The sequence below is a fragment of the Mollisia scopiformis genome (assembly GCF_001500285.1).
Source record: "Mollisia scopiformis unplaced genomic scaffold LY89scaffold_18, whole genome shotgun sequence".
Classification (NCBI taxonomy): domain Eukaryota; kingdom Fungi; phylum Ascomycota; class Leotiomycetes; order Helotiales; family Mollisiaceae; genus Mollisia; species Mollisia scopiformis.
The window spans coordinates 595,292-617,147 of record NW_017263598.1 but is presented as its reverse complement, the minus strand read 5'-3'; the positions used below and the strand labels follow the sequence as shown (position 1 = coordinate 617,147).

General features: G+C 46.9%; 5 protein-coding genes across 5 annotated transcripts; 2 read left to right on the top strand and 3 right to left on the bottom strand.

Annotated features, from left to right (window-relative positions):
• Positions 1-821: 821 nt before the first annotated feature.
• LY89DRAFT_698984 (aquaporin-like protein) lies at positions 822-1,788 on the bottom strand (the record flags this gene model as incomplete). Its single annotated transcript, XM_018217021.1, has 3 exons — positions 822-1,287; positions 1,392-1,656; positions 1,746-1,788. 3 exons carry the CDS (start codon positions 1,786-1,788, stop codon positions 822-824), a joined length of 774 nt encoding a protein of 257 aa, XP_018068229.1.
• Positions 1,789-10,797: 9,009 nt separating this feature from the next.
• LY89DRAFT_753194 (uncharacterized protein) lies at positions 10,798-13,903 on the top strand (the record flags this gene model as incomplete). The annotated part of the gene is made up of 5 exons (XM_018221264.1): positions 10,798-11,328; positions 11,766-12,096; positions 12,135-12,159; positions 12,212-12,820; positions 12,883-13,903. The coding sequence occupies 5 exons, from the start codon at positions 10,798-10,800 to the stop codon at positions 13,901-13,903; spliced, it is 2,517 nt and encodes an 838-aa protein (XP_018068228.1).
• Positions 13,904-15,177: 1,274 nt separating this feature from the next.
• Positions 15,178-15,954, top strand: LY89DRAFT_672144 (uncharacterized protein; the record flags this gene model as incomplete). Its single annotated transcript, XM_018213263.1, has 1 exon — positions 15,178-15,954. One exon carries the CDS (start codon positions 15,178-15,180, stop codon positions 15,952-15,954), a length of 777 nt encoding a protein of 258 aa, XP_018068227.1.
• Positions 15,955-16,191: 237 nt separating this feature from the next.
• On the bottom strand, positions 16,192-18,629 carry LY89DRAFT_736867 (uncharacterized protein; the record flags this gene model as incomplete). Its single annotated transcript, XM_018220184.1, has 4 exons — positions 16,192-17,242; positions 17,300-17,750; positions 17,806-18,131; positions 18,184-18,629. 4 exons carry the CDS (start codon positions 18,627-18,629, stop codon positions 16,192-16,194), a joined length of 2,274 nt encoding a protein of 757 aa, XP_018068226.1.
• A 137-nt stretch (positions 18,630-18,766) lies between these two features.
• Positions 18,767-20,201, bottom strand: LY89DRAFT_784721 (uncharacterized protein; the record flags this gene model as incomplete). Its single annotated transcript, XM_018222813.1, has 5 exons — positions 18,767-19,110; positions 19,161-19,287; positions 19,338-19,580; positions 19,688-19,782; positions 19,834-20,201. 4 exons carry the CDS (start codon positions 20,199-20,201, stop codon positions 19,169-19,171), a joined length of 825 nt encoding a protein of 274 aa, XP_018068225.1. The 3' UTR covers positions 18,767-19,110; positions 19,161-19,168.
• Positions 20,202-21,856: the final 1,655 nt, after the last annotated feature.

The window sequence follows — 21,856 nt, the reverse complement described above, 5'->3', positions numbered from 1 at the left end:
ATACAGTACCGCGAAGGAGCGGAATGATTGTGGTTTGACGTGAGGCTTGGGTTGGTGTCTCGCTTGCTGGCGAACACAGCCCTGTCGACAGCGCCATTATGCTTAATTTAGGTGGTCTGGCGCACGGCTACTGCATGTGGAGGGATGGTGAACCTTGGAAATGGAGACAAGATGGCGGTGTGATTGGCGGTTTCGTGGTGGATAGATTTCGATGAGGCTTCGACTTGGAACTTGGGGATGCAGGGGAAGAGAAGAAGGAGGGAAGTGGAGGGGCGCGAGGCAGATTTCGAGCTCAAAGAGCTATCACGTGGAGTTAGGTAGTTGGAAAGGATTGATATCCACCATGGGCCGATTTTGTTGGCATTGCTCACTTGTCGTGATGATTGTGGCAAGATATAGAAGTCTAACTCGCATAGATGCAAGTGTATCTTAAGATGGTGAAGCAGTGAAGCTGTCTGTATGCATCAATATTTGCCATCAATTCAAATGATGTAAGGCAACATGCAACTCCTTCAAGGGGCAGCCGCGTTGTCAATCGCAAGTTTTCTTTCTGCAAATGTAAGTCCAAGGATGAATCATCAAGGCGATGTATTCGAAAAGATAGTCTCGTATTTTAAAGTACCCGTGATCTACGCTTCTTTCTAGTTACTTTAACTCTTCATGTGTGTATGAGGCTTCTCGAATGTATACATATTACCGTCCCATGAACTGCGTCGTTTTCTTCATGTATGCATGCTTCCAAGATCAATACAGCCATTACTTGTTTCCATGACATTGTCGTGTATTTGCTCGCTCAACAGCCTTCTTCCTCTCTCCAACCGCTAATGTCCATCCATCCTCCTCCCCGCATCTTTCTCATGAATCCCCACTCCATCTTCCAAATCACTTTTCCCCTTTGCCTTCTTGCTCATTCCAAACAATCCTGTCTTCCACCACTTTCTCTTATTACCTCTTCGACTCTCCTTCCTCTTCGACATGCTATAGTTCACCGGACTTTCCTCGCCTTCGAATATAGCAATGTCGTAAATCAAAGATCCCATCAGCCCACCTGTAATACTCGCAACCCAAGCTTCGGCCCACCAGCCATTTGCCCACATCGGACTACCGTACCCGACCCACCACGGCACGAGGCGTGAAGCAAGGTCTTTCGCGGGGTTGGTCTGTGGTCCGGTGTTGTAGCCCAGGGTTGATGCCAGTGCGAAGCCGATGAGGCCGAGAATGAAGGCGTGCATTCCTGCTCCTGGAGGAGAGTTGGTGTCGTCGCCGAGGGCCATGACAGTGCCAATCCTGCAATTATATTGTCAGCATGAATACCTCATATCTTGCGTTCATTCCGGCACATAGAGCTGATACTTCAATACAAAGTCAAGGACTGAAAAATCATATCTTACATGATAGCCGAGCTTACGAAGTCGGTGAAGAATGCCGTTGTGGGAGTAGCAAACGTCGCGGGCAGAGTAAAGAAAGACTTTCCTGTGGCGGAGTTGCCAGTTGTAGTCTTCAGTGGGTCGATAGACACGATGGCATCGTGGTAAATCCCGTATGCAAGGAGGACTGCACAGATGGCTCCAAGGAGCTGGGCACATATGTAAATGAATGCTTTTCGGGCGGGAAAGCCACGAAAGACAGAGAGGGATATGGAGACTGCTGGGTTACCTATGATTCTGATTGTTAGTGACGATCGACGATAAAGTTGGCAAGGAGAAGTTGGCCGTGTAGAAGGAACAGAGAATGAGCTGACATACAATGCGCTCCTGAGATACCACCAGCGATATAAATCGCCATCATGGTCCCAAGACCCCACATCGCTGCTTCCTGGGTGAAACTTCCATCCTGATCTTGGGATGTCTTGACTTGAAGATTGCCCGCTGTCCCAATAAAGACTGCTACCATTGTCTGCAAACCTGTCAGTATATCAATGCCATGGAAGAGTATTTGAAGCTACTGACTCCGAGCCACCTGAATTGATGTCAGTAAAAGGAGTTTCCCGTTGTAGAGGGTGGTATCTTACTCTGCAAGAGGTTCACGCAAGTACTTCCTCCTGACACCAAACCACCAGTTCGGAATATCCTCATCATCCTGCCCTTCTTCAGTCAAAGTCTCCTCACTGTCGTTTCGACGTCGCCCTCCATCGTTATCCCAGTCAGCGAAGTGTTCCAGGTAATTCGTATGCCCGCCCTCGTCCTCATCTTCAGGGTTGCGGGCGTTGGACGCAGGACCACCAGGTGCTTCGCCTGCTGTTTGACCCCGGACAGGAGAGCCATGGTGTCCGCCAGGACCTCCTCCAACCTACAGAACGTCATCATCACGACACAAGACCATAGCGAGGGAAAGACTTACCTGACCCTGAGGATGACCACGGTGACTCCCTCTCTTCGACTTCCTACCCTGCCTATCTTGGTGCGGGAACGGAGCCCCTAAGCCCCACTGAGGCTTTGGCCTCCCTCCACCGCTCCTCTCGCTCTCACTTTGAGGCTGTTGTCTCGGACCCGCAAGAGAATATGATGGATCGGGACGAGCTCTGCCAGATTTGGTGCGAGAAGGATTACCAGCAGATGAGCCTGGCTCGCGACCAAACACCGATTTCTCGAGTCGTGATTGTCGAGAAAGAACGCGTCTCAGGAGACTATCTTTCGATGGTTGCCGTCTTGCTTGATCCACTAGAGGCCAGCCGCCTTGCACTCTGCTTTCAGAGTACTGTCTGAAGGGTGCACGCTCGTAACGCCCGTAGGTGGTGTCGAGGTGAGGCTCCTCGGCTTGTCCTTGACGGCCGTTGGAGTTTGAGAGTGGTATATCTGTGAGTGGCGTTGCTTCATCCATGTTGAAATGCTAGAAGTAGGCCAAAATAGATGCTCACAAAATGATGCGCAAGAGATGAAAGAATTTGCTACGAACGAGAACCTACTCGGTGGGCAACAGATCTCACCATATAGTGATTGCTTCAACTCTCCAACGCTCCGGAATGACTTCATACTAGACTCCGACCTTGGAACTGGACATATTGAACCATGGGTTTCGGAGGCTGCTCCTGCAAGTGATCGTGATCGCAGCATCTCTTCCCAATTCGATGTATTCTATTATAGGACTGAACATGGAATTTCAAGAATTGCATGCATTGAAGCTCGCTGTCAATGCAGACTTCAACGGTCGTTACCCGTTTTGGGCGAGAGCAGATAAGCGTTCATCCAATTCGGTGCTGCAATTGACTTTTCGCTGTGATGATCTGCAGTTGGTGATATCATATTTTCCGAAGCGCCCCTGGCTAAGTCTGACGTGGAAATGTGGTTGTGGAGATAGCTGTTTCAGGTGCAACATGGATTCGGTTGGTTGTGATTGACTGGCCTGTTGTACATTTTATATATAGCCCTGTCAAGATGATAAAAGAACTGTTATGTTGCACTACTCTGGCACCTGGTATGTCGACCACCTCGCTTAAATTTGATGGCACATTGGAGCTCAACGTGCTCGCCCGCATCGCAACCGATTATTGTGCAATGATTCTAGTTTTTGCACTAATTGAGACTGCATTATTTCCAAAGTTACTTGTCCCTCGAGTGCAAATTGATGTGAAGGGAAATTGGAAAGCTATAAATGCCAGAAGTTGCGTTCAATGCAGTGCTGCACAAGGCGGCTTTGACTCGTCTGGTAGAAGCCAATTTGCCACTGCACGCAAGCGTCACGAACCTTCTAACACAAATCCATTGGAAGATTTCGTTGAATCCCCCGCTACCACGGTACAAGAGACCAAAGGCACAAGATCAGTTGTGACAGGACCAGTCTCAAAAGTCTCCAAGGCCATCAGCTAGTCAGTATTGCAACAAGCGCTACCCTTATCTAGAAGTTGAAAGATCCGAAAGCTTAGACAGCCCTGTGAATGCGCAGTGGCGAAATGCCATACACGGGGGGTGGGGGTGACATGGGAGATGATGTACATAGAGTCTTAGGTGCGATCAAAGGGTCATCCGACACTGCATGGGCAGGCGCAACTTTTTATCTCATTGTTCTCCTTCTTGAGTACACTGTTAAAAGGCTAGAGTTCCACTTCGTCAACAAGCACTTGCATCCCGATATAGAAGTCTATGGTGAGATGATATGTCTAGCTGACGTTGCTTGCATATTGACATTGCTATACTCCTCGAATCCGGTATCCAGGGAAGACGCTAAGTAACGTCTTGCTTATGCTCATTGGAAACTCGGAAGCTACGGCTCGGCATGAACTTTTCGGGGGCAGCTGGGAGGCTCGGTCTCATTGAGGTCTTCTTGACAAAGAGTGAGCACTAAGGTTGCCTTAAGACTTGAAGACGTTCGGGGAAAGAGAGAGCAGTCAGTGCTCTTCTGAAGGCCAAATTGTCTCCATGTGTACAGCTTATAGACACCGTAGCGTTGCCCATGTTTTAGCGTTCACGCAAAGCAGAAGCTCTCAAGTGTCTTAAATTATTGCTTTAAGACTTTTAAGATCTATTGTTATAATACCGGAATCTCGACACTTTTTAATTATTAAGGTCACGTGATCTCGCGCTGCTTTTGCTTAGGCTGTCTTAAGCCCGGCTTAATTTCTGCTTAAATTTATTTAAATTTATTTTATTAAATATTATTAATTTTTAATAAATAATTTGTTACGGACCACCTGGATCGCCTGGCTAATCGCCTGTCACCTGACCTAATCGCCTGCCTAATCGCCCGCGACAAAGGTCAGGCCGGGAATGGTGGCGTTCCCTAGCTCTAAGCCTGTTAGGGCGTAGCTTCTCACATGACATCCCTTTCCTCCTGGCGTATATATATCTAGATCTTCTCTTCTTTCATTCCTCTTCTCTTCTTTACCTTTAGATTCTAAGAGATAGCCGAATCGATACTTCGTCTACGTACTAAGCTTCCCACCGTGCTGTCACACTAGGGGGTGTCCGGTATAGGGACTGTCCCCATTAATCCGTATGGTGCGAGACGGCTTGTCTTATTCCTAGTACAAGTGTCACAACTCTTGATAACCTTTTTGACGAAGGCTCTCATCGACAGACACTAGTACTCCCTTAAGAGTCTAAGGAAGGTCCTTCGCTCTCCTTAATGGCCATAAGCTAGCAACTCGTGTTACTCTCTTATGATTTCCTCCCTAATACTTAAGGGAAGGTAAATCTTTCCATCATGTATGAGTAGTCCTCCGGGCGTCCTCCTAAAGTATTGAGAGGCGGAATTTGCCACCGGGTCTGTAGCATAGGCTTCCTTAATACGGGCCTCTAGCGGAGTCCCGTCCAAGCGTCCTAGAGAGGCTATCTCTCTAACCGCTAGTGCTAGGTCCCCGTTGTTAAGGGTACAAAGCAAGGGTTACTTATTGTACACTTTATCGTTCTCGTATCCGAGTTTCTTGCTAAGGGCATCTACCCTTAGGTTTTGTGTGCCCGGCACATGCTTGATCCTCAGATCAAAACTAGTAAGTTCCTTAGACTATCGTACTAACCTTCGATTGTTAAGGACTTTAGTGGTTGTAAAAGCCTAAAGATTCATATGGTTAGTGTGGATAGTAACTGGGAACTTAGCCCTTTGGAGGTACACTCTCTAGTGCCTAAGTGCCTCTACTATTGCCAGAAGCTCTTTCTAGTAAATATCGTAGTTTTGTTCTGCGGGTGACATCTTCTTAGAGAAATACGCGACGGGGTGTAGCTTCCCGTCGTTAGCTTTCTGCAAGTACACTACTCCCATAGCTATGTCTAATGCGTCGGTTTCAACAATACTCTCTCGATCTTTTCTATACTATTAGAGTACTAGTTCCTTTAAGAACCTTAACTTAATTTCCCGAAAAGAGGCCTCCGCTTGGGGTGTCTATACAAATGGGATATCCTTCTTAGTGAGCGCTGTAAGCGGCTCCGCGAGCCTAGAGAAGTCTCGGATGAACATCCTACAAAAGTTAGCGAAGCCTAGAAAGGACTAAATATCTTTAACCGTTTAGGGCGACCACTACTCTCTTATCTCCTATAGTTTGTCTAGGTCGACTAATACCCTTCCTAGTTTAATAACATACCCTAAGTACTTTGTACTAGTGACTCCGAAGTCGCACTTCTTGAGTTTGAGCCTAGAGTCGACCCTAGAGAGGGCCTCGAGGACTAGGCGCACGTGTCCCTTGTGGTCCTCCTTTCTCTGTGAATACACCAAGATGTTATCCATGTGACAGCACGGTTGGACTCAAGTACGTAGACGAGGAATCGATTAGGCTATCTCTTAGGATCTAAAGGTAAAGAGGAAAGAAAGGAAGGAAGCGCCGGAAGGCAGGGCATATATACAGGCGAGCGGTCACGTGAGTATTTCGTAGCGGGCACGTGACTCCATAACCGTGACAATCCAAATAGTAGACCACAAACTTGCCTAAATATTCCCGCAGAATATTATCATTCTGTCGTTAGCATGTGGCTGGCGCGTTTGTGAGTCCGAACGGCATAATAGTGTATTCCCATAGGCCAGAAGGCAGCAGAAAGGCTGTCTTCCATTCGTAGCCTTCCCTAATCCTAATCAGGGCAAAAGCTGTATTCTGATCTAGCTTTGTGTAAATAACTGCCGACCTAATCGCATCTCTCAAACTCTAGAGATTGGGCAAGGGATACACGTCCCTTACTATAGCGTCGTTCAGTCCTCTGTAATCCACACAAGGCCGTCTCTTTAGATCGTCTTTCTTGTGTGCGATTAGTATATTCGATGCTATAGGGGACTTGGATTTCCTAATCCATCCCTTTGCTAGCGCTCTTTGCACATACTCTTCGAGTATACCCAAAGTCTGCGGGTTGTGCCGGCGGAGCTTCTAGTAAGGCGGCTGCTTACCTTCTTTTAGATTGATCTTATAGTCCTAGGGCTAATGTTTGGGTAGGGCCCTCAAGTCTTCGGGGTCCTCAAATAGCTTAGTGTATTCCTTATAAGGATAAAGTATTTCTTCTCGTCCCTAGTCAGGTAGCCTAGTGGTTGCTTGATCCTATGCCTCAGAGGCTGTGGCACTAGCCTCCCTAGGTCCTTGTAGTCATTCGTTTGAGCAATCACACCGATTGAGCCTCAAACTCTATTTCGTCCAATTAAGTTCCGGATTATGCTTCTATAACTAAGGAATCTCCAAAACTATTTAGTATCGACCAATCGGGGCAATATCTAAGACAATTATCTCGATATATCCCTGTATTTTCATTTGTAGAGGGGATGTCTTATGCATAACCCTTCCCTCATCTTAAGCGATAGCTGTCTCGTCTATTGTGCTTAGCAAGTATAGCTCATCCTTCGGCCAGACTGGTAGTCCTAGCTAGGACACTATTTCCCTAGAAATATAGTTCCCTTAAGCCCCTAAATCGAGCATAACTAGTGTCACAGCGCCGGCTGTTACGGATCACCTGAGCCCATCGCCTGAGCCAATCGCCTGTCCTAATCGCCTGTGACAGAGGCCAGGCCGGGAATGGTGGCGTTCCCGAGCTTTAAGCCTAATGGGGCTTAGCTCCTCACCTGACATCCCCTTACTTCTGACATGTATATGTATATAGATCTCTCCTCCTCTCCTTTCTTCTCTCCTTAGCTTTAGATTCTAAATGAATAGCCCGACGTTGCGTCGCCACCTCACACCATCGTCACAGTGCTGTCACAACTAGGACTAAACTGCCCTAGACATTCGCTCGTATATGGAAGTGATTCGTACTTCCCCGCACCATCCTAATAGTTGCACTCAGCTGCCTTAGAGGTAGAAGTGTGAACCGTACCAAAGCTTGTCGTTAGCTTTCCATTGTGTTAATTTCCGTTACCCTTTAATTGGTATACTAGCATTCCCATACTTTTAGGGCTATTATCCACTCAACAAGCCTATAGGGAGTCCTTTCGCGCAAACGTGCCCCAAGTGGGTTATCTTGCCTTTGTATAGCGATCCGTGCCTTGTATCCCTCAAACGGTGGGAATACCACCTCCCTTTACACCCAAAGGTCTGCAGAGTAAGCGATTATCTCCCATATTTGCCCCACCCCTAGGACCTCATCCAGGGTCTAAGTCTAGTCCTCCTTCCTTAAGAAGTACGAGACGTGTACTAGCAATCCGGTCGTGCGGAGAGCAATTCTCCACGCGTCCCGATATACGACAATATAATATGTTCCTATCTTAGGCAAATCCATTTCGCTCTATAGCAGACTCTCATACTCGCCCTTTCTCCCGTACTTTAGTTCCTAGGTCACTAAAAGTCCCCCGATACTAGCGACGATCCATTCTTCGTTAACCTCAGGGAGAGGGTCTGTGGGAGCCTCGACTAGTTCAACTTCCCCAAGTTGATAGTTCTCCTCTTAGACACTCCTCTCAACTAGAGTCCCTGATTCCTCCGACCCGTCGTCAGAATCATAGAGTTCTAGCGTACTGTCTGGAGGTCCCCACCAGCTGCTGTCTGAGCCTAGCTAAGTATCATACTCCTAGTCCTTCATACGATGAGTAGCATTAGCTTGTCTCAAAGTCTCGGTTCCTTCTATAGCGTTAGCCTGCTTGCCTTTTCCCTTATTATAGGAAGATACAACATAACTAGGTAATCCACACTCATAATAGAGTCCCTTCTCCCGACGTTCCTTCCTAACTTCTAGCGAAAGCTATTTCCTAGGCTTCCTCCCATTAGAGCCTCCCCTTCCGCCCTTTCTCTGGCCTCTAGCCTTGGTTCCATCAAGCTGCATGGGATCCCCCTTATCATATGACTTTGGGGAACTCTGTAGTTAATAATAAGAGTACACCCCTTTTTGCTCAAGGCGCCTCTCGTAGAACCGCTCGTCGAATCTTGCGGCTAAGCGTATAGTTTCTTAGAGGCTAGTAGGTTCAGGCTCCACTCGGGCGAGCTCGTCCTTAATAAACTCCTTGAGGCCTATATAGTACGTTCTTTTTAGAGCCTTCCCATCCCATTTAGCCTGACTAGAATACTGCTAGAACTTAGAGGTATAGTCCTTAACAAACCCTGTCTATCGTAGCCTCATCAATTCCCTCTCAGCCGTTTTCTCGACTTCTAGATCCCTGTAGACCCCCACTATAGCCTTCTTAAATCCTCCAAACCCTCTAAAGATAACCTTAGTCTCTTCCCTAGTACTATTGAGGATCGTTCTAGTTGTCGCGTGTCGATTAGTCATATAGTCAGACAAGTAGGCCTTGAACTAGTTAAAGGCTAGTCCCCTTAAGTAGCTAGCGGCAAAAGCTACTTTGGCCCCCTCGCTAGGGAACAAGTATGGGTTGAACATCAAATAGATATCCATAGAACAAAGGAACGACTCGAGCCTGTGTCGGGTACCGTCATAAGTGTCTAGTACCTTAATAGCTGGGGTACGTTCCTATACCGCGATGGTCGTCACCTCCGTGGGTACTGGGGTCTCTGCTCGTCCAGAGGTAGACATAGTTACCGAATGCTAACTTTAAGACCGGGTGCTCAAAGTGTCACGACTCTCTCCTTACCCTAGTAAGGTCACGTGGGTTGGTATGGTGAATGAAGTAAGGTAAGGCAATGATATTGTAGTTAGGAAAACTTAATCAAGTTGAGCACAAAGCCCCTATCTAATGGGTGACAACCCAGAGTTATATAGAACCCGAGTGTTGTGGAGTAAAACCCCCTCCTGGAGTTTTACTGTACCTTGGAGTTTTACAGGAGAGTAAAACTCCATCACGTGACTCACCGCGTGACCTAAGGCCCACTAGTCCCGTGATCGTAACATAATATTTATTTTAATTTTAATATTATACGAATAAATTATTTTTTAAATTTTATTTTATTTTTTATATTCTTTTCACCGCTGTACTTATATATCGATCATAAAAACCGTAAGAATAATTACACTTTATCAAGAAATCAACGGCATTTCCTACATCTTTATACACGTTGACTACACTTTTATCTCTACCAATATTCAGTCATAAACGCACGAGGTCCACATTCGGCCTCCATTCCTCCCCATACCTCGACTACGCAGTCGGGGCAAACGGCGTCTTCTCACTAGGCTTAGGCCTCGCAGCATTATACAATCCATTACCATTTCTTTGCGCATTCAACCTCGAAGCTAAGTCACCCGAAGCGCGAAAAGTCGCGAAAGATTTACTCATCGTCTATGAGACTTAGCTCTAGGTTTTGGAATCACTTCGGCAGCGTATTATGGGCATAAGGAAATCATGGGTTGGTCGATGGTCGGCGTTTCTGTGATTGCCTTTCTAGACGGTCTGGTTTCGAGGGGAAACGAGAAAGGAGGAGAGTGGAAACATTGGTTATTCATAGGGGTCTCTTTGGGCCTCGCCTCGGCCTGCTTTAGATATGTCTAATTGCCTTCTACAATTCAAATGTAATCTTTGAGGAATTATTCATAGTATGTATAAAACCAGACTGGTCGTGACAACCCTTGTTATTCGTTAAAGCGCTATCACGTGGAGTTATTCAATCAACAAGGGGTTGACATCTACCAATAGGGTATTTTTTATGCCAGCTCAGGATGTCAGCAGAGGGTTTTCCAGCGAGGCTGGGATCCGACAGCTTCGCCACGATTTGACCTCGACTTACTTTTTCTCCGTGTTCTGTTTGATCATGCCGAGTCACCGTACTGCGTCTCTCATATATGTTTCTCGAGTCATTTTGATTACTGGAAGCTGACGACAACTACTAGAGGCGGCTTCTACGTCAAGGTCCCAGATCGGTCTCGCATGCCTGTAGGTGCATGTCAAGACAGTGAACCTTACTCCAAGCACGAGTTTGTTCTTCCGGAATGACCAAAGCGACGCACCTGTTATCGGTGTTTGAGTGAGACCGCAATAGCACGCCCTAGGGATCTTCATCGCACCTTCCAAATGGCCACTGCAAACGCTTCGCAAGGCTCGGTAACACCAAAGAACCACAACAAATCCCCATTTCCTAAACTCAAACGGACATTCAAGAAATCGAAACAACCTGACAAGACCAAGGCAACGTTACCGATAGATCTGCCAAGCAGATCCCTTCAGGATGCCGTTCCTCAGATCTCTCACACCCCTGAATTACATTTGACGGAGCTTTGGGACGCGGCATACGAAGAGCTAAAGTCCTCAGAAAAAAAGCTCATCGACGAGTATGAGGAAAACCTTCGTGGAGATCTGACGACGATGCTCGGTGCTACTGAGTCATTCTCGGGTCTCAAGATTGAGCGCAAAGATCTCATGCGGCAATTGTTGACACAGAAGATCGCTGAAACGAAAGAAAATACCTGGAAGTTGAAGTTTGGCGAGCACAAGATTCCTGTCAAAGACTTGGCTGAGCCTGTCATTGGGATTATCAGGTGGGCGGATGATTACATATCTGGTGCTTTGAGCGCGAACCCTTACGCTTCTATTGCTTGGGCAGGAGTTAGTTTATTGCTTCCACTACGTTTTAAGTTCTTAGCTTTACCTTAAATGCTTTCATACTTGACTTCTTGGCGTCTTGGTAACTAACCAAAAACTCCCAGTTGACCCTCAATCCTTTGAAACAAGCGGCCTCTTTGGCGAAGGGACTCGATTATATCTCCGATCTCATTGTGCGCAGTACCATGAGATAGTCCTTATTTGCGAGTCTATACCAATCGAAGATAAGGGAAGAAAAGCAAAGCGTTGACTTGTCTGGGCTCAAGCTCTATGAAGACACTCTGAAAAGTCTTTACGTCGAGATATTAAAATTTCAAGCAACTAGTATCTGCTATTTTTCTAAGAACAAAGGTTCCAGAATTGGTTTGGATGTGCTTCGGTGGGATGACTGGGACAAATCATTGAGCGATATTCAGTAACGTGAGGATGTCTTTTGCAAGGTATACGATATTTGGAAGGACACTAGGGAGCAGGAGGCGCAGGAAAAAGTATATCGACAACACAAGGAGAATTCTGAAGCTATGGGGACGATCTCATGGAATCTCGTTTCACTTCAGATGTCCATTGATGCACGACAACGAGAAACATGCAGGAGTGACCTACTCGACTGGCTCTCCTCTGTTGACCCCTCGAAGAATTATAATAACGCGCTACGTACCCGAGAAGATGGAACAGGAAACTGGCTCTTGAAAAGCAGGAACTTCAAAGATTGGGAGATTGGACGTAGATCTCTCTTGTGGTCGAACGGGAAAGGTATCACTCTCTCACCAGGTATGCATTCTTACACTTGATGCTAACACTCACATCAGCTGGTTCTGGAAAGTCTATATTGAGGTATGATTTAAAACTGATGAGTCCTTTTTATAAATGCTGAGCCAAAATATAGTGCTTCAATCATCGAACATTTGCGAGAAGCCTATGGGCCGAACCCGGAGACTGCGTTAGCGTACTTCTATTTCAGCTTCAACGATGGGAAGAAACAGAACGTAGTGGAAGCCCTTTCCTCCATTGTCAAACAACTCTGCTGTCGTCGGCCCGACACCCCTGAGGCTGTGGAAGCCCTTCGACAATACAAAACTTCTGGACAACGGCCTGACCAGAAAACGCTTGAAAAGACGTTAGATGCCGTGCTCCATGGATTCACCCATGTTCACATTGTATTGGACGCTCTTGACGAGTGCCCATCCGATGATCAAGCGAGGCATAATCTACTTGAAACTATTGGTCGGGTTCTAGCCAGTGAGCCCGATAATCTGCACTTGCTTCTTACAAGTCGAAGAGAGGTTGACATTGAGAAAGCATTAATACCCGCACTATCAAATGCTTCTTCGGATTGCTTTAGTATCGACATCAACGTGCTAAATGAGCAAGAGGCCCTCGAAACTGATATTACTTTTCATATTGACCACGAGTTCAACACCGAGCCTTTCTGTTCGTGGCCACCTGATATAAAGGAGGAAGTAAAGTCTGCATTAATCAATAACGCAGATGGAATGTGAGATTTTTCGATATTCGAAGTTGCCCCAGCCGTGTTCGGATGAAACTGAATTTTGATAGGTTTCAATACGTGGCATGCCAATTCAATGATCTCCGACTTCATGGTTCCAGAGCCACGATTCGAGCCGCTCTAAGAAATCTTCCTAAAGGACTCGATGATACATACGACAGAATGCTCCAGGGTGTGGCTCCACAATACCAGCAAAGAGTTGCAGGCGTGCTGAAATGGCTTGCATTCTCACTTCGACCACTTACCCTTGATGAGGTTGCTGAAGCCTTTATCCTCGATCCGGAAAAGGAAGTGCCATTCGATGAAGATGAGCGAATCTTCAACGTACTCACACATCTCACTGGGCTTGTTATTCAAGTACCAATTGGAGATGATGGAGATCCGCAGATCCAACTTGCCCACTTCTCAATCAAGGAGTATTTATGCTGTGGGCGCATGACCCTGAAACACTTCTCAGCCGAAGAGGAAAGTTCACACTTGTACTTGGCCAAGTCTTGCCTTGCGTATCATTTACAGCTAAGTAGCGAAAGATTTGCAACGACAGATACCATGAAACCCTATGCTCTTTGGGATTATGCAGCTCGGGCATGGACTTTGCACCTAGAAAAAGTTAAGCCCCAGACATGGACGGATCATCTCATCAGGGAAGCCACTGGAGCACTTTCAGCTGGCTCACAAAGTTTGTTCAATATGATTCGAATATCCGATCCGGATGAGGAATGGGAAGGGCTAAATGAGGACGAAAACACCGGTTCACTGTCCTTGCCGCTTTACTGTACTGCTTCTTGGGGCTTGTACCAACTTACTTCACTCCTCATTCGCAACGGAGCTGGAATCAATGATGTCTCCGAAACTAGCGCACGGGGGACTGCCTTACACGCAGCAGCTTATCATGAACATGATGAAATTGCCATATTATTGCTGGCGAACCAAGCCGATGTCAATATAGTATATGAGGGGATGAGTGCACTGCAGTTGGCGGCAGCTTCATGTAGTCAGACTACGGTACAAGTCCTTCTTGATCACGGAGCCGATATAGGAATAGAAGGTGGATATACATACACGCGTTGATAACAGCAATATCAAATAGGAGGACAGAAATAGTACAATTGCTAGTTAGGTACGGAGCAGAGATTAATGCCCAAGCTGGACAATGGGGGACGGCGTTGCAAGCAGCAGCTAATCTAGGGGAGTCAAGGATAGTGCAATTATTAATTGAACATGGGGCTGAGGTCAATACTGTAGGTGGAAGATATGGAACAGCGCTGCAAGCAGCCACATACAGGTCGAAGACTGAGGATGTGCAATTGCTAATTGAACCTGGCGCCAATGTCAATACTTTAGGTGGAGAGTATGGAACCGCGCTACAGGCAGCGTATCCAGGATGAACAAAGAGAAAGTGCAATTGTTAATTGAGTACGGCGCCGATGTTAATGCCGTAGGCGGAAGATATGGAAAATTATTGCAAGCAGCAGTAGCAGAAGATGCGATAGAGATTGCCGAACTTCTTCTTTCACTTGGGGCTAAAGTTGACGAGCCTGGGACGGCTTGGGAGGAGCTACTTATACGACTGGGCGAGATCCCTAGACCTTGGGGAGTTTCTATTTCTTAGATCTCGCGAGAGTTTCAAAAAGCTCCCGCTGAGTACATTGCGAGACGCAAGGCTCTGATGAGGATAACATTCAAGCAAAGAGCAATACTATGTACACAGAGACTTTGCTGAGCAATGACGAACACTAACTTAACTCTACCAACCCTTTCTCGTTTTGGATCCATGATTTACTGAACTAGAAGCCGATTCCGTCTCCCCTTGGAAAGCAGGTATAGTCGCGAAAAAGGAGTGTAATCAAAGGACTGAGGAATGAGAGGTTCAGACTCTATGAATGACGAGTGTTGCAATATGATAAGCACACGAACTCAGACCTACGTTGGTACGAGTAAATACAGATGCAATTGAAAATTCTGGTGCACAAGAAACTCTACCAAGTCTAGGCCACGTGAGTCCGGTACCCATGGATCGTCGCAGTGGAGGGAAATCTCCAATTTCAATCATCAACTACATCCACAGCAGTACCCCGCATCTTCAACAAGTGGGACGTTGCAATCGCAACTGCCGTGGTTCCTACGATCCCGCAATGATTCCTCCGATTTATATTGTGGGGTAAAGTTGAGCAATTTTTCCAGTGCCGAAGGAACCTAGCCTGAATATATAATTTATACCAAAGTTTACCGAACTTCAATCTCTCCACTGGAAAATGGGTATATATGAAGTGTTCTGCCCTGAACTATAATGGAGCTTGAACGACGTCGATAACCACTATCCCTCTTGACAAGTCGCAAACAACATGCCTTCCCTTCGAAGTCTCCTGCTCGGCTTCTCTGTTGCTGCTCTCGTAGCATCAGACTGTACCCGTGATACTCTCAAAACTTTCACGGACAGCCTCGTTGCCGCCCAAACAAAGGGCGACCCTACCGTCTTTGCCAATGTCCCCTCTTACAGCGAAAACTTCAAGACCCTTACTCCCAAGACTGGAATCCTGGCAACTCCTCTAGTCATAGCCCACAATCGCAGTAGCTACGACACCACCAACTGCTCCACCTACACCGAGCTCATCATCACGGATCCAAAACATCCTTACGTTCTTGGCACTCAGATCCGATACACTGCCGACGCATCCAACATCACGAAGATGGAACTCCTTGTCACAGAAGCCGGCGACTGGCTCTTCAACGCTACTGGAACGTATTACTGGGCCTCTAAAGAGTCTTGGGATACGATCTCCGTGGCGAAGCGCGATACTCGTGCCGTGATCCAAGCTGCTGCAGACGCTTATCTCAATATTTTCAAAGACAAGAGTGTTGTGGTGCCGTGGGGAACTCCTTGTGATCGATTGGAAGGAGGAAGCTACACCGGGACTGGCAAAGCGACGGATAGCTGCGATGTCGGGATCCCGAATAATTTGGATTTGACGAGTAGGAGGTATGTGATTGATGAGACGGTGGGTGCTGTTGATGTTTTCTTGGCGTTTGGTGGCGTGAGTGGAAGGCCGGATAGTCATGAGTTTAGGATAGAGAGTGGGAAGATCCGGTATGTGCATACGTTGACGAACATGAGAACATGAAGTGATGTAATAGAGAACTTTGGGTCATTCTGTTGATAAAACGAGATGTGCTTTGTATATATTGGATGGAATTCGAAATGCCTGCTGCCATTGCCTGCCTGAGAAGTATTGATCTTATTGAATCGAGTGCTCAGTGAGGATCATCATGTCTGGTCTCAAATTGACCATGTTTCGTGGATGGAGAAATGGTTCAACTGCTTGGTCTGCTCATATTTCCTGTAGCTCTGTCCAAGCTGTTCATTCCTTTCCAAGTTCGACAACGACATCGTGATTAAATGTCTCCTCGCGCCGTTTCAAATCTGTCAATAGCTTATCCTTCAACTCCTTGTAAGTTAATGCTCCCAGGATAGACCAATGGTCTACCAAGCAAACGCAACATAAAGGGAAAAACTTGGATGCTGGCGTTTCTCTCGGTTCTTGCTTCGGATCCCAGCTATTGGCTTGCTTGTCAAGAATGCGACCCAATGCCCAGCCGTTACTGAATAGATTAAGGATTCGAAACATCTCTCCAGGTACAATAGTATTCCTATCGTAGTTGGACGGATCTTCCTTCCGGGGCCACAGAACAGCTACGTAGCTACTCGAATCGGTCATGTAGTTACTCGGATTTGCTCTGATCCTATCCCCAGAGTAGTAGTCTCTGAAAGCTTGAATGAGGCGAGCGTTGGGATTCGCTGCTGGAACAAGACCTCTTGGGATCATCTTTCCTTGCCAGGATGTTCTCGAGAGGTCGATGAAATGGAATGGTTGGGAAGATCCTGACGCTACCAGCTGAGGTTTGGTGGCATCCCATAAGTCGATCATATTGATTTCGTCTACAAGAGCCCACGTGTCCGGCTTATCACCAGACTTCCGATTAGTTACCTCCTCATCAATCTTCTTGGAGAGTCTCTCTTCGGCCAATCTCCGTTTAGCTTCTTGTCTCGGTTCAGCTTCTTGAAGATTATCGAATCGCATTGGTGGAACTTCGTCAGCGGATGGAAATGACAATGCATATGGTCGTCTTTGACTGGCCTCCTGAGGCCTATATCGTGCCACGGTGCTAGCCAGAGGATCTTCTGCGTCTCCAGTACTCGAACCCTGTACTTCGACTTTTTTCTCTCGGGTCCGATCGTCTGGTAAAGCGTGTGGAGTGCGGGAGTTTGGTGGAGCCGGGATCGCAGTGGTAGACAGCTTTCGGTGATGCACGAGCAACATGTGTGTACTAAGATCGTTCTGATTTTGGAAGGCACCCTGACAACCTGAGGTATCGCATCGGTATGGTCGTCTGAGTGTATCCGCGTGTCTTCTGGTGTACTGAGTTAATATCACGCAAATGAACTAGTGTTGAATGATTGGAGCTTACTGCATGTCGGAAAATGACCTGAATACTGCTTTCCAGTCACGTTCCGGGAGGGCGCGGTTCAATAGGTCTTGAGAATTCTTTGGAGCACCCTGTGTTGCTGGGGAGGGTTTGGATGATGGTGGAGCCATAGCCCGTACATGGGGCATTGGGTTTGATGAAAGGAGGTTTGAAGCATTTACAAACGATGCACCTGCATTGCCTTCCGAATCTCGTTTTTGTATGGCTCTTTCGCGTTGACGGCCGGGATAGTTTCGTAACCTGTCAATCCTCTCTTCCGATCCAGGTGTTTCAAGAACTTCTGGGATGGCATTAATTACTGATCGAACGTCGGTTTCCCAGAGTTCAGGTTTGCGTTTGAATAGTCGCGACGCAAGATCTTGTATGCCTGGCTTCTTTTTCTTTTGTTTCTCGAATGCATGATTTTGACTTTCTCCCTCGGTAGTTATGGTACCTAAAGCTATGTACTTAGTTCGCAAGTACTAATGTCTATGCGAGATTTTACTTACCACCATGTACATATGCACTGTCAGACTGTGTGTTTAGTGTTTCAGGTCCAATAGAAGGCCCTGAACTCCCTTCATGAATGCTCTGCAATTGCAGTTTACTCTGCTGCTTCATGAACACTCTTCGATACGCCGCTGAGTTGATGACCAGATCATCGAAGCCGAACTCTTCATCTCCAATCACCGATCCCGTAGTCTCGAGATCTGTTTCCTTGGCTGGTACCATTGAGACCGAATCTCTCAGAGACTTGACATCATTTGATACGCTCATCAAAGATCGTTTGACCTCTTGACTCTTCATGATTTCATATGTTTTAGCTGTCGTCTCGCTGGATGCAGAATTAGCCACGATACAATTCAAACAGGTGGTATGAGACATACGATTGAAAAGCTGTGAGTAACAAGGTGATCGCAATAGCCTGGCCCCGGATATTCTGTCGTATCGACTCCATTGTCGTCTCTTTCCAGACGGAATTTATTTTTGAGATGGCATCACTCCCATGTCGCTCATTCTGACCGTTGAGTCCAAGGCCATCCAATCTTTCGTTGAGCAATGCAAATGTCAATGAGCAGGCTGAGAGCACGGCCTCGTATTCCTCGAGCACAAATTGCTCGAATTGCTGGCCAGAAGCTTTTCCATTGTGCGCACTGATCAATTTCTGGATCTGGAGAAGTGCTACTTTGATGCTCGCACACTCTGTCCGAACAGCGGCGATTGAGAGGTCGGCAAGCTTGTATTTGGTGGCGTATGTTTGGCAAGTTTGGACGGCGCCTATGCTGCGTGTCACGAGAGTGAGGACTCCAGTCGTGATAGACAACGGGTCCATGGCATCGCACTCGACGCAAATGCTTCCGAGCCTAAGATCGCGATGACATTGTAGACAGTAATTGCAAAAGGAAAATAGAAGATCGAGGAGCAGATGTGGTGCGGCTGGGGTTACTTGAGGTGTGTCGGGCTGTGCATCCCCTGTGCATGCATGGTGGCGCTCTCACGTGCGGAGCCCTGCTTTCTGAGACAACATCACCATCTTTCTCAATCGAGAAGGTTGTACATATATGGACAAACGGGATGCTATCTCTCATACAGGTATACTCTTAGCGCCCAAATGTCCAGATAAAAAAAGGGGTGCTAACGTCCACGCGAGAGCGGAGCTTTGAAGACCTCGACTTCACTTCCAAATCTCATAGCTATCCTCACCTTTTGTATGACTTTGAGGTGCACACCAACATTTGTAATCTGCCAAAAAAATCTCGGGGTACTGATTTTGAAGCTACCCGGGAAACAAGTTTGACAACTTGGAATTCGTGCTAGTCACGTGGTAAGCAAGGAAGAGGAAAAGGGCTATCTAGGAGATTACCACCGAGTTTATAACTCATTCTTCCTCCCCATCCGCGTATACAGGGTTGAGTCCTTCTCATTAGGCACAAGCTTGACCTTAAGCCTTTGTTTCCCCTCTTCCCCACCACTTGCAATCTTAGCAGCACCTACACCATATCCATCAGCATCCACCACAACAAGGTACACAAAAGCCCACTCACCAAGTCCCCAAGGTCTAAATTTCCATAAATAGTCTCATAGCTGCCTTTTGGAGCATGATACGTCTCATGCATAATACCCACACAGGGATATTTTTCTGCTAGCCAGCCGTCTTGGGTATGATGAGCAACTCCAGCAGCGAATTCATGGAGACTTTTCACGTCTTTCCAGTACGAGATCCAGACTGTGGTTGTACCCTCGTTGTCTGAAGTGTCGGCTAGGGTTGCTGTCCTCCCGAGATCTGGAGAGCTTAGAAAGTAGGCAATCGATGCGGTGGAGGATGGAAGGGAAGTTCTCCAGCTGTGATCATCCCTTTTGAAGCAAGCAAGGAAGGGTTAAGGAGCTTACATCCCCATTTCTCACGATTCTTCTCCACCTCGCGCCACATATTCTTGAACACGATATCCAGATCAATCGTCCCCGGAGCCAGCTTTCCAAATGGACTACCCTATCATCAGTAATACCATCCTATATCTTGCAATTAATACACATACTGATTAAGTCGCGCACCCAGCACAAATACAACCACGCCGTCCGGCACCCGTGCCGTGTGCCTCCCTTTCACAATATCAGTGAAAGAAGTCTTGAACACATCGCGAGAGTCGATAATCGACCTCAGGAAGCGATACCCGAGCCAGGCGAGAGGAAGAGAAGTACTGAGGAGCGGCGGCAGGTAGACTAGGCTGAGAAGCCGGAAAACGGCCCTGAAGGCGAGGAAGGTTGGGATAGAGAAGTCGGTCTTCTCCGGGATGTCGTAGAATTGATCGTGAAAGTCCTTGCACGCTTTTCGAAAGGTTGGGAAGGCCATGGCGGTAGAGTTTGAGGTACTTGGCAATTGATGCGAAGATGGAGATGTTGCCATGTTGGGTTACAAAGTGAAGTTGGTGTTCGAGTAACAGGTTACGTAATCTGTCGTACAATCCAACATCACCCGCATGCGTTGGTTTGTATCCTAGCATGCTGGTAAGTTGACAATCCTGGAATAACTATGAGGCTGAACGATATCCCTAATAATCTACAGAATCACGGTTCATGCAAAAATGCGGAATTGGCCGTCTTTAGCTCTAGGGTTCCCTTCTGTAAGTCTCAGCGATCTTTCATTCTCACACGATGGTCGAATCAGGGCTCGAGAGGTTCAGAACTGAAGCAAGAAGCTCATAAATTCTTCTTCTCAGTACCCCTAAAGATGACTGAAATCGAATGTCAAGCAACGCGTAGTCGATTCTCTTCAAGAGTCTTCTTTGCGTGGTATCATCGTAATGGCCTTTTCATGCGCAGGTGTCAGTCCAGGAGTAGCAGAGCAAGGAGTCTCAGACGTGCCATTTGTCTTAGCATAACCAGAAACTTGCGATAGTGCGCCTTTGAGGGCAGGCATCAACACTAGATTCTTCATTTCCGATCGTTGACCTGATAACAGATGCTGTCTCTCTTTATAAACACAATTTCGTGAAGCTGTTTAACAGCTCTGAAGCACAGGTTATGGGAGCCAAAACAGTGAACAACCTGGAAGTGTTGATATACTCTGGGTCAGATCACATGATGCGGTGCATCACCCGCTCATAATATCGACTTGTATTGCGGTAAGTGAAAATCTCGTTAAAGGCTGAGTGAGATCGATGTGCTTTGTAGGGAAGTTACCTTCCTTATGTATTCATTCAAGTAAGGTCAACTTGTCATTTGACAACGCGGAAGATGATGCTGCCTTAACTACTTATAGTCCACCAGGATTCTATAACAAAAGTTATTGCACTTCCAAAGCTTCTACCTCCAGGTTCCATACGTTGACATCGGCTACCCATAGACGAGTATTAAACATCATCCCGAGGATAACCCGGCTTAACGAAATACCAAAAAAGAAGGTTTGGAAACGACTGGGTTTGAACCAGCGGAGCACAATGTCACAATCTCGCAAAATACTTGGTTATGACTCCCTGCATAAGGCGCGGGTTGCAGGACCCCCACGCTACATAAATGTATTGTGAGAGAGCACAACGCTTACCGTCTGACCGTTAGCCATATCGTCAAGCATTGGAGCAAGCTGTGTGTGGGCCATAGTGTTGGAGTGGTACCAACGCGGCAACGTTCCCAAATTGTATGATGAAGGAACTTTGCTTATTTAGTTCTATTAGAGGTATTGTGCGAGTAAAGAAGCGCTAGTAGACGACGGGATATCGATACGCCCAAGCGGCCGCTCCACATGATTATATAGCTAAGAGGTGCGGATTACCAGCGGGGAAGGCAGCCTGACGCTTTAGGGTGTAGCTGGTGATGGTTGATAGGACTCCAGAGTCTCTAATACAATATCACTGAGCTAGTATCTGAGTGTGAAATGCGAATTTGGGGATTTACACCGAATTCGGCGGTATACAAGGCCCAGTGTTGAAGCAACCCAGCATCTTGACAATGAATGTGCAGCTGGAATGGCAGTGTTATAGACCAGTCAGCATAAATGTATTGGGATGCAGCTCATCTAACGATGAATTTCTGGCAATTGTCTTCAGTGAAGACGAGTGTCAC